The sequence below is a fragment of the Muntiacus reevesi genome, chromosome 8 (genome assembly GCF_963930625.1).
Source record: "Muntiacus reevesi chromosome 8, mMunRee1.1, whole genome shotgun sequence".
Lineage (NCBI taxonomy): Eukaryota > Metazoa > Chordata > Mammalia > Artiodactyla > Cervidae > Muntiacus > Muntiacus reevesi.
In genome coordinates this window covers 52,500,774-52,518,853 of record NC_089256.1, presented here as the reverse complement: position 1 = coordinate 52,518,853, position 18,080 = coordinate 52,500,774, and the positions used below count along the sequence as shown (strand labels likewise).

At 39.0% G+C, this 18,080-nt stretch overlaps 1 protein-coding gene across 1 annotated transcript in view; it reads right to left on the bottom strand.

Moving 5' to 3' along the window:
* The window catches only part of ATP13A5 (ATPase 13A5), a 115,083-nt gene that overhangs the window by 78,976 nt on the left and 18,027 nt on the right, over positions 1 to 18,080 (bottom strand). The window contains exons 2-7 of the mRNA XM_065942117.1: positions 13,994 to 14,167; positions 13,162 to 13,308; positions 12,729 to 12,799; positions 12,542 to 12,622; positions 3,200 to 3,269; positions 458 to 592 (exon numbers count right to left, since the gene is read on the bottom strand). Coding sequence (XP_065798189.1) covers positions 458 to 592; positions 3,200 to 3,269; positions 12,542 to 12,622; positions 12,729 to 12,799; positions 13,162 to 13,308; positions 13,994 to 14,167 — 678 coding nt within the window. The remainder of the gene's footprint in view (positions 1 to 457; positions 593 to 3,199; positions 3,270 to 12,541; positions 12,623 to 12,728; positions 12,800 to 13,161; positions 13,309 to 13,993; positions 14,168 to 18,080) is intronic.

Sequence of the window (18,080 nt, the reverse complement as noted above, 5' to 3'; positions counted from 1 at the left end):
TCAAATCATTGCAGATGAATTCTTTACTGTCTGAGCCCCCAGGGAAGCCCTCCACTTCAGAATGCGCTGTTATATCATTTATAAGACTGATTTTCTTTAAAGGGAAGATTTTAATTGGCTATAAGATGAACAGTGATGGAAGATGACAGAAAGGTACTATACTGTCATCATTAATCCATCACTTTTCTATCAGACGCAGACAGCCTCAGAGTCCTTCTAAACATAGTTACTCAATGCAACCTTCAGTTCATAAGCAGAGTTTGCAAAGATGTTTAAATCTATCTGACATTCCTGAAACCCTCCTTCTGAGATCCCAGATTTAGTAAGCCCTTGCTTTTTGCTTTGTTATGACTTATGCTTAACGAAGCAACTCTTTGCTCTCAGTAGAAATGCCATATGTTTGGCTTCTCGTGCAGCCCAAGGCTAAATAGAATCCAACTATGATTTCTGTTCTTACCTGTCGCAGATCATACACACTTAAGGCAATGGAGAGAACAGACAAGATGATGATGGCCACTGAGTATTCGATGTAACCTTGACACAGCCACAAAGTGAGGGTAAAGACTTGAAACACATAGAATGGATTTAAAACCTGCAGGTACGAAAAGAGATTCTGGGTCACCTGCATGGACCTTAGTGGCAGATTATAGTGTCACCTATAGTGACATCCTGTAAAGATGATGTCATTTCTTTATAGGATTTTTTCTTTAATTTTTGCAACATACAACAATAGAATTCACTTAGAGCTCCATTAATTTTAGTAGAGACAATGTCAAGCTCATAGAATGTGATATGGTAGAAGTGAATTTATTTTAGACATTCAGAACCATGCTCACAAATTGATCCTTATTTATTTTGAACTTTCAAAAATATTTGACCAATAACAAAATCTAATAGTTTACCTTTTAAAACAGATGTACCCACTTTGGAGGAGAAATATGATTCTTTCAAGAACAAACTTCAATTTTGAACTTTGTATTGCAGGTTTCTTTTTCACGTAATCACATGCTACAGATGTAGTCAAGTTGTGCAATGAAAATGAAAGATTTCACTTTTATCCAAATAATTCATTTAAAAATAATACTCTCATGTCACAGGTCTTAGCAAGATCCTCTGAGAGCATGGACCGTCTCTTAAATAAGGAGGGATAGTCTTATTCAGGAAAGAGAAAAGTCTTATTCAAAGTTGCAGTGAGAATTATGTGCAGGATGTATCACCAGTTCCAATCAGGTATTTTTGGTCTCTTAATAATATCTTGGACAATTTTTTGTTCCCTCAATCGTCCCCATTTTAGTCCTGCTAACTTTACTATTAATAATAATAGCAGAGAGGGTAAACCCCAGGGAGCTAGAGAAGGTCACATGACCTACATACTTAGCTTGAATTAAAGACCCCTTCTGAGCAAGACAAAAAAACTTTTTTTCTGGTAAAGTGCTCTTTATAATTATCATGAATTAGATGAAATATTACTTAAAATTAGTGCTATTCTTTCTTACCTCTATCTTGTATAATTTTCTAATATACTAAATAAATTCCTACCTTAGTCCTAAAAATAAACTGACATCTGGTTCATAAGTTAATAGGGCATAACTTAAAAGTTTCTGAAACCCTTGGCTGTACTTCATCGGTTAAGAAAGTTTGTGTTCCTCAACTTTTTTATTATTTCCGTTGCAACATGCTTTTCTTACAAATTATAGCTCTTCTGTCTGTTTGGCATAAAATGCTTTAATTGTAAATTATACATTTCTAGTAATACGATTTTGAGTTTGTATAAACTCAGTAGAAAATTGATTAAATACTTCTGATAGAAGAAACAAAACCATCCTAATTAATTTAGTTCTCTTATTCAATATTCTTTTGAAACCAAATGTAACGACATAGTTTTTCCTGTTATTTTTTCTACTAAAGACTTAATAAGTAAGTGTCAGGAAATATTAGCACTCTTTTCAAAGTAGACTAAATAGACACTTGAAAGAGTCTTTGGTAATTTGAAAGTGTACTTGAATAAGAAGTTTTAAAAGCAATCTGCTTTTTAACAGTAGGATATATTGTGCTTATGTGGAGGCATGGGATACAGAGGAAATCTCAGTACTTTCCGATCAATTTTTCTCTGGACATAAGACTGTTCTAAACAAAAAAGTCTAATAAAAAATTACTTTTAAAAAATGACCATGTAAAAACCAGAATGACCATCTTTGTGGATTAGAAATAGACTGGAAAAATGTAGCACTGAGTGGGGACAGATTGATAAGTCTGTTAGGTTTTATACAAAGACAGGAGATCCATAGCTAGGAGCTCAATGCTAGGGGGAATAAGTATCCCACAGATGGCAGGAGACATAACCAGGCTTGCTAAAGATAACAGCAATAGCCCCTGAGAAAAGTCACAACCAACCAGGGTTCACCAGCAGCAGAGGGCAGAATAGGAGAGACAAGTCTGTGGTGCAGCTGTGACTTTGGCCAAGCACCAAGCCGACTCAGGGCCCGCATCTAACAGATCCATGATGGACAGAGCACAAACCTCCAATACAGGCTCCAGTTCTGAATTTGGGACCCATGGTGACCAGTACAACCCAAAGAAGGAAAGTGAGCACAGAGTGAGGGATAAATGGAGGAAGGAAAGTCCCACCCAAGCTGAGCTTACTAAAATAAATAGATAAACTCCACAGCATACAGAGAAAATATTCTAAAACAAACAAAAACACTAAAAAAGGAAGAAGTCACTATCAAGAAAATGGATATAATAGAATGATAGAACAATACAAAAAAAGATCAAATAATGCTTTTTAAATCCTCAAAGAGATCATGAAATGATAATAATCCTTCCCCCTCCCCACTATAGCCATCATCAAAAAACTGAAGAAAACAAAGAGGAGATTATGAAATAAAAATCTGTCCCTCACACTGGGAAGGAATTTTTAAAAGCAGATTTGAATTTAGAACAAGTGATTATTGAAAAGGACCTGTTAGAAATCCTGGAATAAAAAAATGTATTTATTGAAATAATAATAAAAAAAGAAAACCTAAACAGACAAGAAAAGGAGAAACTAAAGTCAATGGGAATAACCAAAGAAATTTGCACAAAATACAGATTTTTGTCCTTGTCAAAGTATCCATGTTTTTAAGATTTCCCTGAGTGCTAGAAATGAAAAAGAAAAAAAAACAGTAGTTTATTTTTAAAAACAAATGAAAACAGTTACCTGTTTAACAAGCAGCTTCCATATGGGTTGGATTTCAACCTCAATGGCATTTGGCCCGCACACTAATCTTCTGTAGGAGATTGATCATCTATTAGTGTCACACCAACATGCTTATCAATAAGTGAGTACAGGCGACACTAAGCAGAAGTCCCCTCTCTACCCTCAAGGGACTTTGTGCTTTCAAGTAAAAATTAATATGCCCACCTCAAAATACTACTATATTTGTAAATGAAACCACGTGGTGGACAAGTTGTTTTTCTGTTAAATATACCTTAAGGACAGCATAACTCCTGAATCAAAATGAAGTTAGAAAGGCATTTTGAGCCTTTTTTAAAAAAAGAATTTGATTATATTCTAAGAATAGCTAAAAAGAAACAGATATGACAATGTTCCTAGAATTCTCAGAAATTCTAGATTGCCCTTGATGTTGGAGATCATATCTGTCTTACCTTGGTATCTCTAGCACCTAGACAGGTCTTTAGTTTATGAACTCAATGAATACATGAAGGAATGAACCAATGAACTAGAAGATGGTATATGACTTTCATAGCTAACACTTTGTAAATCCACACAACATGTGCATTACAATAAGAAGCCCTAAGGGAGGAATAAATTAGGAGGTTGGGATTAATATATACATACTACTATATATAAAATAAGAAATCAACAAGGACCTACTATGTAGCACAGAAAGTTCTACTCGATATTCTGTAATAACCTGTCTGGGAAAAGAATCTGAAAAAGAATGAATGTATGTTCATATATAACTGAATCACTTTGCTGTAGTCACCTGAAACTAACATAACATTGTAAATCAACTGTACTCCAATATAAAATAAAAGTTAAATTTAAAATAGTTTTAAAAACAAAAGAAAGAACTGATATTTTCACTTTGCCAATGGGAAGAACAATTCAATGTGGGTATTTTGACAAAGGTGCACATATCTAATATTAATCATGACAATGTAACTTTTAAGCAGAGATGACAGTGTCAGAAACTGCATTTAACCATTCGTATACATTTTCCCTGTGAGATTTTATATTATCATCATTATTATAAAGGAAACTGAAGTTCAGAGAAGCTAAGCAGCTTTCCCAGAGTCTCAGAGCAGGAAGGCAGCAGAGCCAGGCTTCCCACCATGGTCTCTGTGACTCCACTTTACTCTCTCCCTCAGTAAAGACGGATGTGAAAATCTGCCTGATGGACCTTTGGTCTATGACAGAGCTGAATCCAAGTTTGTCTGACTTCCAAGCCATGCTATTCCAAATGCAATTATCACTTGCAAAGGATTGCAAGGACTCAAACCAAGGTCTTCTGACTCCATGTATGAAAACACTGTGGCTCAGAGATGTTGAGAAACAGTGAGATCAAACAGCATGTACTACTGTAAGGGACTTCAGAAGTCCCTAAGTCTCACATTGAGAAAGGACCATAACTCAAGCCACTTTAGTGCTTAAGATCTTTTTCTAAAAGACATCAAAATAACCTGTTGTTGGCAAGTATTCAGAACTTCTCAGAATCCTAAACTTAGTTTACTTTCTCTCTCCTTGGAATGCCCTCCCCACATCCTTCGCTTTGTTAAGGTCTGCTTAGCCTTCGAGAGCTAAATCTGATAATAGAGCCTGGTGGTGATACGGATAGAGTAGGATAATCAAACAGTTAGTTTAGAAATCCCACTAGGGGATTATAGATAGAGAGGGAAATTTAGGGGGCTTTAGGAGACAACTGTAAGTTAATATCACTTGAGAAAGCAATCCAGACATTGTAAATAAAGCAGGCTTGCTTAATAACAAAACTATACAAGTCAATGGCACCTGCATCTTGCTGGTTGAGGTAAGCAAGTTAATGATCCCATATATATATGGGGAAATGACATTCTAAAGTACAAGAACCTCTTTATACTGAAACCTGAGATAATTTACTATATTTTAGCATATGTTACCACTTTTCTAGGCTTCCCTCATAGCTCAGTTGGTAAAGAATCTGCCTGCAGTGCAGGAGACCTGGATTCGTTTCCTGGGTTGGGAAGATCCCCTGGAGAAGGAAATGGCAACCCACTCCAGTATTCTTGCCTGGAGAATCCCATGGATAGAGGAGCCTGGCAGGCTACAGTCCATGCGGTCGCAAGAGTCGGACATGACTTAGTGACTAAACCACCACCACCACTTTTCTACTGATTTGAATAGCTCCATGACAGTCTGGGTTTGACTGTGGGGGGACAAGAAGACTCCCCCACCTGATGTGGAGGAGGAGCTGATGATGGAAGCCTGATGTCTACTCAAGGATGAGGAAGAAGGTGGTCTTCTCCCCCTCCCCACTTTCCTTTTGATTATAAAAAAAAGGAGCCCAATAAGTTCTTAGGTAGAGTCCTCTGGCCTGTCCACTCATATCCTTCACAAGTGTCCTATACTAATAACTCACTCTTATCTATCACTTTGCCTCTCACTGAATTCTTTCTGGGCCAAGACATAAAGAGGTTGAACTCCACCAAGCTCTGAAATGTATTTTGTGGTTTCAGGGTTAAGAAATTTGAGATTCAACAGACTTGGCTACTGCTAAACCTTTGTACTTGTTGCTCCTTCTACCTGGAACCAGTTTTCCCTACATCTTTGCATGGCTCATGCTCTCATTTCATTCAGGCCTTTGTTTAAATGGCATCTTCTTATTGGAGCGCTTCTACAATTCTATTTAAAATAGCTACCCTGACCACCAAATCAGATTATCTTTATCTCCTTAACCTAACTCGTTTTTCTTTATAGACTGTTTGATAATCTGAAGTTATACCTTATCTTTTACATGTTAATCGGCATGCAAACAATAGGCTATCTTCCACTGTTATATAAGCATCTAGAGGTCACTGGTATATTCTGAATGCCTAAAGCAGGGCCTAATTCATAGAATGCACTGAGGAATGATTTGGTAAATGAGCGAATGGATGAATGAAGTGTGAGCCTTGGTTCTCTTACTTATAAAATGGGTTGATAACACCTGCCTAATAAAATTGCTATTAGTAGCAAAAGATATAAATAAATAAGCATTTAGCACAAGTGCCTAAAACATGTGCCATGCTCAGTCATGTTTGACTCTTTGCTGCCCCATGGATTATAGTCTGCCAGGCTCCTCTGTCCATGGAATTGTCCAGGCAAAGAATACTGGGTTGGCTTGCAATTTCTTCCTCCAGGGGATCTTCCCCACCCGGGGATCAAACCTGTGTCTCTTGCATCTCCTACATTGGTGGGTAGATTCTTTACCACTGCACCACCTGGGAAACCCACCTAGAACATGCCAAGTCCTTAATAAGTAACAACTATATTTGACATAGTCTCCATTCCCATAAGCATTAATTGAGTATTAATTAATTATTAATTAAGTATTTTTCTTGTCCCCAATAACCTTTCATTTCTTAGTAACGTCTTTGAAGTGTAACATATAGTTACACATCTTTCACCTTGAATTTCCACTCTCTTTAATGGCGGAGAGGGAGCTTTCTCAGCTCTATTTTTCTGACATCTAGGGGCACAGTATCTGTCACAGAGAATGTTCCCTAAATATTGGAATTAATTAATGAGGACCTTTGTGAACCATGGCTAGAATACTGTCTCCCCTAACAAGGCTGTAAACCCAGTTTACAGAACAATAGCAGGACACAGTCTGTGGAAGTCAGTTTAGAAAGAAGCAAGCCAAGTGCCCTATGACCTTTTTCTTTGTCGGGTGAGACGGTTTCTATGTTACCATTAAGGGAGAGGTGCCCAGCTCGTATGAGAACTGAGATCCAGTAGGTTCATACTGGCCTGTGATGATCCTTTTGGGGACATCTGGCTGCTGCTGCTGCTAAGTCGCTGCAGTTGTGTCTGACTCTGTGTGACCCCACAGATGGCAGCCTACCAGGCTCCTCCATCCCTGGGATTCTCCAGGCAAGAATACTGGAGTGGGTTGCCATTCCCTTCTCCAGTGCATGCATGCTTGCTAAGTCACTTTAGTCGTGTCCAACTCTGTGTGACCCTATGGAGGGCAGCCCACCAGGCTCTCCTGTCCATGGGATTCTCTAGGCAAGAATACTGGAGTGGGTTGCCATTTCCTTCTCCTGGGGACATCTGGAAAATGTGAATAAAAAATATTGCCTGTCATGTCAGTAAATAAAAGATGTTGCAGCCATTTGACTATTACATTGCCACAGCCACCTTGAAGTTTCATCCTGAGGGAACTCAGGATAGAAACTGGATGCCCACCATCTACAGGGCTATAGTCCATAGGGTCGCAAAGAGTCACACACAACTGAAATGACTTAGCACGCCATGCAGCAGTCAACTGCTGCGGCCACCTCCGATGGTGCACGCTGAGGAGACACAGGATGATAAAACACAGGATATTGGCTCCAGATAGCTAATGTCCATATCAAAGCAATCATTTCAGTGAGCCCGATTCTAGTGAGCCCGATTCTTGCATCTTCCCATACATAGAAAAGCACTACATTCTTAAATTTGAGACCTCTGGTTTTCTTCAATTAACAGTAATCTGAAGTTCTGACTACCTGGTCTTTGTTGCAAAAATTCCTATATGTCCTGGCTCCTCAACCCCATTGCCTCTTTAAAGCAGTCCCTCAGAGTGATCTGAGAGTCCTGTCTCACTGGCTTAAAGTCCTTTAGAATGTCTGCCAAATAAAACATGATTCACAACTTCTATGTTGTGTCAGACAACAACCATGTTTGAGTCACAGACTGGCATTCTCCTTGATGTTTCACCTTTTCCACTATCTCTTGCCAAAAAGTATTGTGTGGTTAGAGATCATGTACTCATCTCAATCTCAGCATGAACCACATAGAATTTTCAGGGATATTGACCACTGGTTGAAAACCAGAAGAAGAAATACGAGGTTTGAGCTGGGTCACATTAGCAAAGTTCCAAGGAACAAAGGAGATGACATTCCCTGACTTTAAAAATCTGATGAGCTGGCAGGGAAAGGAAGCCCTAGAACAATTCCAGGTAGCCTCACAGAACTCAATAGTCTGAATGAAATTAAGTAGACTTGCCTAATATTCAGAACCATTCATTAGGGGAATAATTACTTTGGATGTAGAAGATCTCTCTTCAAAAGAAATTGAAGGGTTTCTTAACAGAGAAGTTATAAAGGCATTTCTGCACTGGCTATGGGCTACGCTTGAAGAAGCACTGAGATTTCTTGCAACCATGAGATATTAGTAAATGTGCTGAAAGTTATTTATATCTTAAAAACCAAGCATGAATGACTAGGAATATTTTCTTTGGCAATGGTCTATATCTCTTTTCAATATGATTATTTGCTCATTCATTCATTTGTCAGTTTATTCACCAAATAATTGTTGAGAATATGTTGTCTGCTGGGCCCTTTAGGCTCCGGATGGTGAAGAGTAGGCTGAGAGTCCTCAAAGAGGCAGGAGGACCATGTCAGAATTACTGGTGAGCATTTTCGAACATCATACGATCACTCTGCTTCCATTCTGATAAGCCATCAATAGCGTCCTTGGCAGGGAGGGAGGTCTGAGGTTTTCCAAAGAGTTAATACTAAGCCAGGGGATTCGGGCATGACCCATTTCCATGAAATTTGGAATCTTTAGGGAGTAGCTTTATTAGTGTTTGGAAAAAAGTTCCCAGGTAATTCTACTAGTTAATCCCTCACTCTGCTAATGCGCCCTCTTTCTAAAGGAAAGGAGACCTGAGAAATTCACAGATGCAGAGAAATGGCATCCAATTGCTGGCATTTGGGTATGCTGTAGAGTATGACAGGTATGTTAGTCTTTGACTCCTCCCATTTTAAAATAATAATAAAAGCAAGATTAGTATGCTTTGAGAAATTGCTTTCAGGGGAAAAAATTCACTATGTTAGCAGTGCAGAGCCTGCTTCTATACTTTATAATTTATACAGAGAACATTCATTTTACAAATGACAAAAGTCATTTTATTTTTTCTCATTAGTCTTCATCTGTGACGTGTTCCTTTCTTTCATTTCCTAAAGCACGTTTCCAGATAACCTCAGAGAAAGTCAAGTTCTTGCAATTTCATGCCCTGTATGGGAGCTAATTGAGGTGCTGCTCATCAGCTTTTGTGGGGACGTGCACAGAGCATTCCCAGGCGTGAAGATCCGGAACACAGAGGACCATGAGCGCATCTAAATGGAGGTGGGGGTGGAGAAATCCCAGGGACTATCTCACCAGGGAGACGCGGGTCTTAGGCTTACTTGTGCTTTCATAATGTTTTGCTCTGAAACAAAGCATTAGAGTTAAGTGATTTTATACTTTCAGTGGACCCAGAGTCATAGAAACGTAGGTTATATTTTTAAGTATGTTATTGACTTCTAATCTCATGCTAAGATTTGAGACAATCTTATCGGCTTCCAGAACAATGAGTGAAGCCTGTCTCCTCCACTCTGATCAATTCTTCCTTGTTCTTCTTCAAAGAACTGATCTGTTGGACAAGTGTCTACACTTGGTTGTATTTCTAAAGGTGGAGATTTCCAAGAGGATAAAGGTCATGGTATACAGATATGATTTCTTTTCTGACTTTGGCTTCCCACAAGACCTGAGGAGTAAAAGGATAGGATTTCATAGCAGCCCCGATCTCTCTCTCCCCTGCCTTTCCCTTGTTTATTTTTTTTCCTCTCTATTCTCTGGGAAAAGCTTCTATCAGCTTGGAGCTGAGCATTGAAGGCAAACCCATCCTCTTTTGCTGCTGTCCACTCAAATTTTTTTCCTCTGGTACTAACAAGCATGGCTTTTTTCTCAGTGGTGTAACAAGTGTTGAGAATTAAGTTTGATCCTACAGAATCACCAAGCCAGTTGTGAATACCACTCCACAGCTCTACATTCAGTGATGTCACACTGGAATAAGCCATGGTTGGAGTATCCCTATTATAGAAATTGGTAAACCCTATCCATCAAAGCTTCCCTCCCCTTCAAGATTTCTGGGATACAAAAGGTGATTGGTCTGGAGCTAACCCCCAGTTAGGAGGTACCTGGATCTCTTCTGCCAGAAAGTTCTTATGTTTTCAGGAGGCTAAACAGAGGAGGCAGGGACAGGGAGGGCTGAGTGAGGAGATGAAGTGTCACTCAACTGAAAAAAACTGTTCCAATAGGAAGACAGCTTGGATGGATGGGGGATGAGGTAGGCGTGTTTTTTCACAGGGCCCTGTGTCCATGAGGTAAGAGAATTACTCCAACTGTCTGTAGACCTGTCTAGGATGGTCACTAAGACGGCAAGTTGTGTTCAGTTCATGGATGAGTGAAGGTGAAAGCAGGGAACCTTCTGGAATAATTTTCCTGCTTTCCTCTTGATGGCTTCCCTGGTGGCTCAGAGGGTAAAAGATCCACCTATTGTGCAGGAGACCCAGTTTCAATCCCCTTGATACCCTCTAACAGTTTCTCTCCAGGGTAAATGTGTCACTCCTGATGTCTTCATTTGCTTTTTGCTACTGAAAAGTGAGAACTATGTTTACCTTTGCATTTTCTCTCTTTTCCTGGCTGCTAGGAAGACTGAAAGGGGAGGCTGTATTTTTTGATGACTTTTCATGATCAGAAACTTTTGTGTATCCCTCTTTATTTATTTCTTATATTGGGTCCTTGCTTTTCATGCAAGTAAGCTCAAATTCATTGAGGAGACTCTTAAGCTATCACTCAACCAACCAATCCATCATATTTAATTTTTGGAAAAGGTGTTTAGTCTTACATTAAAAAATAAAAGGGAAAATTTATGGGTGAGTGAGGAATGCTCCATATATTACTTTCTCTCTTTACTCTCCAAATGGAAAAACTCACAAAATAAAATATGACTATATATTTCTAAGTAGATTATCTCCTCTATTCTTCATATTTGGGAACCTATATACTTTATCTTGCTTATTAGATTGTCAAGTTCTTTATTGTGTGGACCAAATTTAAATTTAATTATGTATGATGTTTATTAAAGCTTGATACCTGATAAATAAATAAATGTGACGTAGCTACATGGATGGAAAATCTGGGGAAATGGTTTCTTAGGCAGAGTATATCTATATTCATCAACTACATTTCCTAAATAGATCAATCCTTTAAATGTTTTGTGCTTAGTGCTAGGAAAGCAGTGTGTTTTTAATGACTTTGAAAACTTTTTGTATTTCAGTATTTAAGCATTGTATCTGAAATCTTATATAATGATACCCTGTTTCTAAGGCATTTTGGAATATTGTCAGAATCTAGATGCCCAGTTCCTTTTTCATAATGTTCAAACAGAGGGAAACCTTGAAAACAATAATAGATCAATAACTCACAGGCTTGGTGTGAATACAGATCATGGAGATGCTTGCTAAAAATCCTGTTTTTCTCTCACAACCACCCTAGCTTCTACTTACTAAATTAGAATTATGGAGAAGAACCCAAGAACCTGTATTTTAAGGACTGAATTGCTCCTTCGCTTGAGAATTTGTGTTTCTGACCAAGTGTGAGGAAGATCAGGCAAATCCTTTTCATCTCTAAAACTGGGCAAGAAATATAGGGGATTATTAAGATTCTTGGGAAATTTTGCAATGGTTTACTTTCAAAGTTGCCAGGATTCACCATTTTAAATTACAGATGAGTGAACCAGGGACTCTAGGTCACTGTGAGTTAATGAGAGGCCGAAGCATTTCCTGTGCTACTATTCTCCTATCATTTCCTAACCTATGTGCCTTTATAGATCTTATTCTCAAAACTATACCTCTATTCTTTGTCTCTCTTTCTGACTGGTGGGAAATGTCTCTTGGACCATGACTAAGTCTTATTTATCCTTAGATCCCTAGTGCCTCGCAAAATGCCTGGCATATTAGAGGAGTTTAGTTCACAGATCAATGAATGCATTTATTTATTCATTCCCTCCACACAAGTCTATTGAGTTTCTACCATGAATCAGGCACTGTTCTAGATTCTGTAAATAATAGTGGTGAATGACATAATTAACTGAGCAAACAAAATCCTCATCTCCAGGGCCAGTTCTCCTAGTAAAATGCAATCATTATATTGTCTTTCTGTCTCTCAGAGGACCTGGAGGCTTAAGAAGCTGATGTTTATGAAATGATTCAAGTTTTTTTTGAGGAAAGAAAAGAGACAACACAGAGAATGCTGTTCTATAATCCTGAGAGAAAAGATCAAATGTTATTTGATTGCATTGTTCTTTTAGTCTTCCCTTTTTAATAAGTGTGCCTACAATGAAAATAATTTAGAACACTCTGATGCCAGTAAATTAACTTGGGTTATGTGAAGTTGATGTAGCCTTATACCAACAATTCACTCATCCTAAGCCATGCAACATTTGCATTTATGCTAGCAAAATTTTCTCCGGAGTACCCCAAACCCTACCTGATCTCTTGTTCTTCAGTGGTAAGACCCAGTCCAAACGTGTGATGGATGTCATAGCAGCTGTTGCTATCTTCCAGCAACCTAGGATGTGGTCAGGACAGGAACTGTACTTCAATTCATGGTACTCAACATATCAGTGTTCTTCCCTTATATTCTGATGAGTGGTGAGGAAAAAAGTCAGACTTACCCAACTTTCTGAAACGTCTTCTCCGAGTTGTTCCAAACATACCTGATTTTCTGCACTTGGATACATCGCAACTGCAAGTACAAATGAGATAGAACAGAAAAGTGAAAAGAAAGTAAAACCACTCAGTTGTGTCTGTTTGTGACCTTCCCAACCCAGGGATCAAACCCAGGTCTTCCACAATGCAGGTGGATTCTTTATCAACTGAGCTACCAGGTATGCCCTGATAGAATAGATGTCATTCACAAAGTAAAGCCCATCAAGGAAGGTGAGGATTGGTTAGTCCACGTCCTCAAACAGCTCTCACTTTTCTTGACATAGAGCTGTAATTTCCAGCCCAGCAGTGTGATTTTCAGAACTTTCATCCAATAAATACATTATACTCTTGCAAAGAAAACATGCTGTAACATTGTACTGTTAAAGTCAAATCACTTACTTTTAATTCTGGCTTCAATACAGCTTTGTTTATGACTGAGTGACAGTCAGCCACCAGGGGTTCTTCTGAGTTCTTGCTTATAGGAATCTTAAGTGTGGATAAGTAGAGGCAGATTACCTTCTTCCTCATATATCTTTGAAATTCATCCTAGAGAAGACAATTCAGCCCATGAAATTCTGAAGTGTTATTCCATGAAGCAGTCAGTCAACCAAATACCTGCCAAGTCCTAGATCAGTGGTTGCCAAAGTTTGGGCTACTGATAAAAGCATCTGCATCACCTTGGAACTTGCTAGACATGTAGGGTCTTAGTCTCACCCCAAACCTGCTGGCTCAGATATTATTGGGAGGCTAACAGTCTGTGTTTTAAAGAGTCCTCCAGGGAATTCTGATTTGCACTAAAATTTGAGAACCTCTGTGCTAGGGAAAAAAGAGAAACTTTTGCAAGAAAGTTCATATCCAGGAAATAGTCTCCAGCTATCCTAAAACGACATCTAGGTGTTTAAAATGTATAATATCCCTCAAAACACATATTTTTGAAAAACCAAACAGTAATTCCCTTGTATATGTTTAAGAGTTATAACACTGACAGCCATTGCTCATGTTATGGCTAAGAGCACTTACAATTAGCCTGACGTGGTAGAAATTTCTCCAGGCAGATGTGGAGGAAATGTACTACATTCCTGGATCAAAATAAGATGCAGCAAATAGATGGCAAGGACAGTCTTGCCATATTGTATCTGGGGGCAGGGAAGCCCTTAAATCAAGGAGGATCTGCTCTGGAATGCTGATCATCACAGGTCATGCACTAGATGCAACACAGAAGGGCACGCACCGTCGTCCTTAGCAAAACAGTGTCTGCTTCTTGCAAGGAGCATGGGATACAGTAGGCCCATACCCTCCACTGGGGCTTCCAGTAGAATAACAGGGGAAGGACCCCACAGGTCAGCACGGATGTCACAAGGAAGAGAACTCTGCGTAGCTTCTGGGTCTGGTAACCAAACACCTCCTGGAGAGTAAATAAAAGATCACTCTATTTTTTCCCCACACAAACACACATTTTGTTCCAGGACACACAATCTTTAGGTGCAGGTTGGGTTGGGAAAGGAATCTAGTTTTGGTTGGTGGAATCAGATCCATTGCTTACAGCTGTCAGCTGATACAATAAAAAAAAAAAAAAAGAAGGAAGGATTCATTTTGCTATCCTGGCACATGGAACTAAAATGTTAGGAGCAAGGAACAGGCAGACTTATTTGGTTCTAAATATTCATGAGTCACCTCAGATTTATTAATATAAAATACCTATGTTTTAGATCAGATTTCCTTCCTTTAGATAAAAGGCTTTTAACAATTATTAATATGAACTTATTGGAGGAAGATGATAAATTATGACCAACAGTATTCATATCTTGTTTAAGGAATGAAAGTGTGCATAAATGTACTGCTTTGTAAAACAGTAGGGTGATATAAATTAAGAGATTATTTGTACACGTGAAAGATTTTCAACAGATACCTTATAGGTATTTATCCTGAGAGTAACATGCTAAAATATTTGTTTTTAATAATTGATTAGTTAACACTTGTCATGAATTGAGTGAAGACTTGAGATATAGTTTTCAGTTCAGTTCAGTTCAGTCACTCAGTCTTGTCCGACTCTTTGTGACCCCATGAACCACAGGATGCCAGGCCTCCCTGTCCATCACCAGCTCCCGGAGTTCACCCAAACCCATATCCATTGAGTCGGTGATGCCATCCAACCACCTCATCATCTGTCGTCTCCTTCTCCTGCCCTCAATCTTTCCCAGCACCAGGGTCTTTTCAAATGAGTCAGCTCTTCGCATCAGGTGGCCAAAGTGTTGGAGTTTCAGCTTCAACATCAGTCCTTCCAATAAACACCCAGGACTGATCTCCTTTAGGATGGACTGGTTGGATCTCCTTGCAGTCCAAGGGACTCTTAAGAGTCTTCTCTAACACCACAGTTCAAAAGCATCAATTCTTCGGTGCTCAGCTTTCTGTATAGTCCAACTGTCACATCCATACATGACTACTGGAAAAACCGTAGCCTGACTAGACTAGATGTAGTTTTAGGGGAAGACAAATAGCCAAAAACAATAGATTTTCTTAATTAAAGCTAACTTCTAGTTTGCACCTCCTATCATGAAATTTCACAGTATTGTTTTCTAAATTTCAAAAAACTAGATAGAATCATAGGAGTCCCAGAAGAAGAAGACAAAAAAAAGGCCATGACAAAATACTCGAGGAGATAATAGCTGAAAACTTCCCTAAAATGGGGAAGGAAATACTCACATAGGTCCAAGAAACACAGAATCCCAAAAAAGATAAACTCAAAAAACCAGATAGTGTATTTAGAAAACTCACAGGGCTCCTGATTATGAGTGGCATCGTTACTCTACCATTATTTTACTTTCTGCTGTTATTGTGTGTGTGGGTGTTTTCTATGACTGAAATTCGGGGTCCAGATCATAGGAGTGTAATGTCAAAAAAATAGGTTTTTCTACAGCACTTTCAGTGATGGAATCTCCTGAATTTTATGCCAGTTTATTTTTTAAAGTTTATTTATTTTTGACTGTGCTGAGTCTTTATTGCTGCATGTGGGCTTTCTCTAGTTGTGGTGCATGGACTTCTCTTGTTGTGGAGCACAGCCTCTAGGACACGTGTGCTTTGGTAGATATGTCTGCAGGCTTAGTTGCCCTGTAGTACGTAGAATCTTCCCTGGCCAGGGATTGAACCCCTACACTGACAGACAGATTCTTAACTGCTGGACCACCAGAGAAGTCCTTACGACAATTTGAAAGTGAAAGTGAAGTCGTTCAGTCGTGTCCGACTCTTTGCGACCCCATGGACTGTAGCCAACTAGGCTCCTCGTCCATGGGATTTTCCAGGCAAGAATACTGGAGTGGGTTGCCATTTCCTTCTCCAGGAGATCTTCCCAATCAAGGGACTGAACCCGGGTCTCCTGCATTGTAGGCAGATGCTTTACCATCTGAGTCATCATGCTTATAATAAATCTTTTGGCTTAATTCTCTGGGAAAGTTTTCATCTTCAAAATAATCATTTTAATTAATATTTTCTAATAAAGACCTCTGGTAGATCAAGGTTTCAATACAAGTTGATGAAAGTAACCCTTAAACATATTGAAAAGGTCACAGGCTTAAGAAGCAAAGACATAAGTTAGCGTCACCACTCTGTTGGCTTCCAACTATGTAAACTTAAGTAAATCATTTCATTTCTAGGGAATCCCAATTTACTCTTCTACAAAGGCAATTAGAAATATGTACCTTACAGGGCTCTTGGACTCAAATGAGATAATGTCACTTTACATGTTCTGCAAAGTAATTACAAGGTTGAGTTTCTTTCCACTACTCCTCAATAGGATCACCAACTTGGGGAAAAATTATCCATTAAGTTTTGTGATACAGTTATTTGGAAATTATTCATGATAAGCTTTCCATGTATCTTAGAAGCACATGTTCACTCTGCTTTAAGCATATTTTCAGTTAGAGCTCCTTTCGCTCTCCTATCTTTCCTCTGATTCTGTAAACCTGCTTTGGTTTTATTTGTCAGTTGCACTAGGTTTATTAGACTCAAATAAAAAGTATATGCCAGTGCACATATTATGTCATAAATATGCATTCTTTTACATTTTAAACAATGGAATAGCTTTAGCTTTAATTTTTTTAAAATTCATTATTTTCAGTTTAGGCTGTCCTGAGTCTTCGTTGCTGCAAGTGACTTTCTCTAGTTGCAGAGCGCCAGAGCTCGTCTTTAGTTTCCGTGTGCAGGCTTCCCTCTGCCTGAGCCTCTTACCGCAAGGCACAGGCTGAGGTGTGTGGGCTTCAGTAGTTGTGGCACGTGGGCTTAGTGGCCCCAGGGCACGTGGGATCTTCTCAAACCAGGGACTGACCTCCCGTCCCCTGCATCGCAAGGTGGATCCTCAACCACTGGACCCCCAGGGAGGCCCAGTATTCATTCTTTTACAAAGTTATTTACAGGGTCTATTTCCAAAGCCCAAGAGTACACAAAATAGAAGCAGAATAGTTTGGAATTTTAGTCCAGCTTTTAGCTGAAATGCGCACATTTGTAGACAACATAACTTTTTTCTGTTTACTTACATACAGCAATGGCATTGGTCATCATAATTCTGGTTTTCCATCAGGTCTTTTCTATACAATAATTTTTTTATTAAAAAAGTAACTCACAATGCTATCAAGACTTCAGTGAAATCACTACAGCTACATACTTCCAATAACCTTATAAATGGAGTAATTCTTTAGAGAAAGCAAGGTGATAAATTGTATTAAGAATTATAAAGATGTTTCTATCCCTTGAATCAGTAATTCCACACTCAAAAATATACCCTAAGGAAATAATACAGAAAGTTATGTATATAAAAATTTCAGCACAGCATTATCTGTAATAGAAAATTATTTGAAGGAATAAATGATAGCTAACAGTTCGATAAGATGTGAGTCAAAACAATGGGCTATTGTGGAGCCATTTAAAACAAAATGTATGAACTCAATGTAGAAGTATGGGCACGATATGCTGCTGCTGCTGCTGCTGCGTCTCTTCAGTCGTGTCCAACTCTATGCGACCTCATAGATGGCAGCCCACCAGGCTCCCCCATCCCTGGGATTCTCCAGGCAAGAACACTGGATTGGGTTGCCATTTCCTTCTCCAATGCATGAAAGTGAAAAGTGAAAGTGAAGTTGCTCGGTCCTGTCCAACTCTTAGCGACCCCATGGACTGCAGCCCACCAGGCTCCTCCGTCCATGGGATTTTCCAGGCAAGCGTACTGGAGTGGGGTGCCATTGCCTTCTCCGGGCATGATATGATATATGATATAATGTTAAGTGAAGAAAAGAACAGATAAAATAGAGGGACAACAAATAGCAACATGA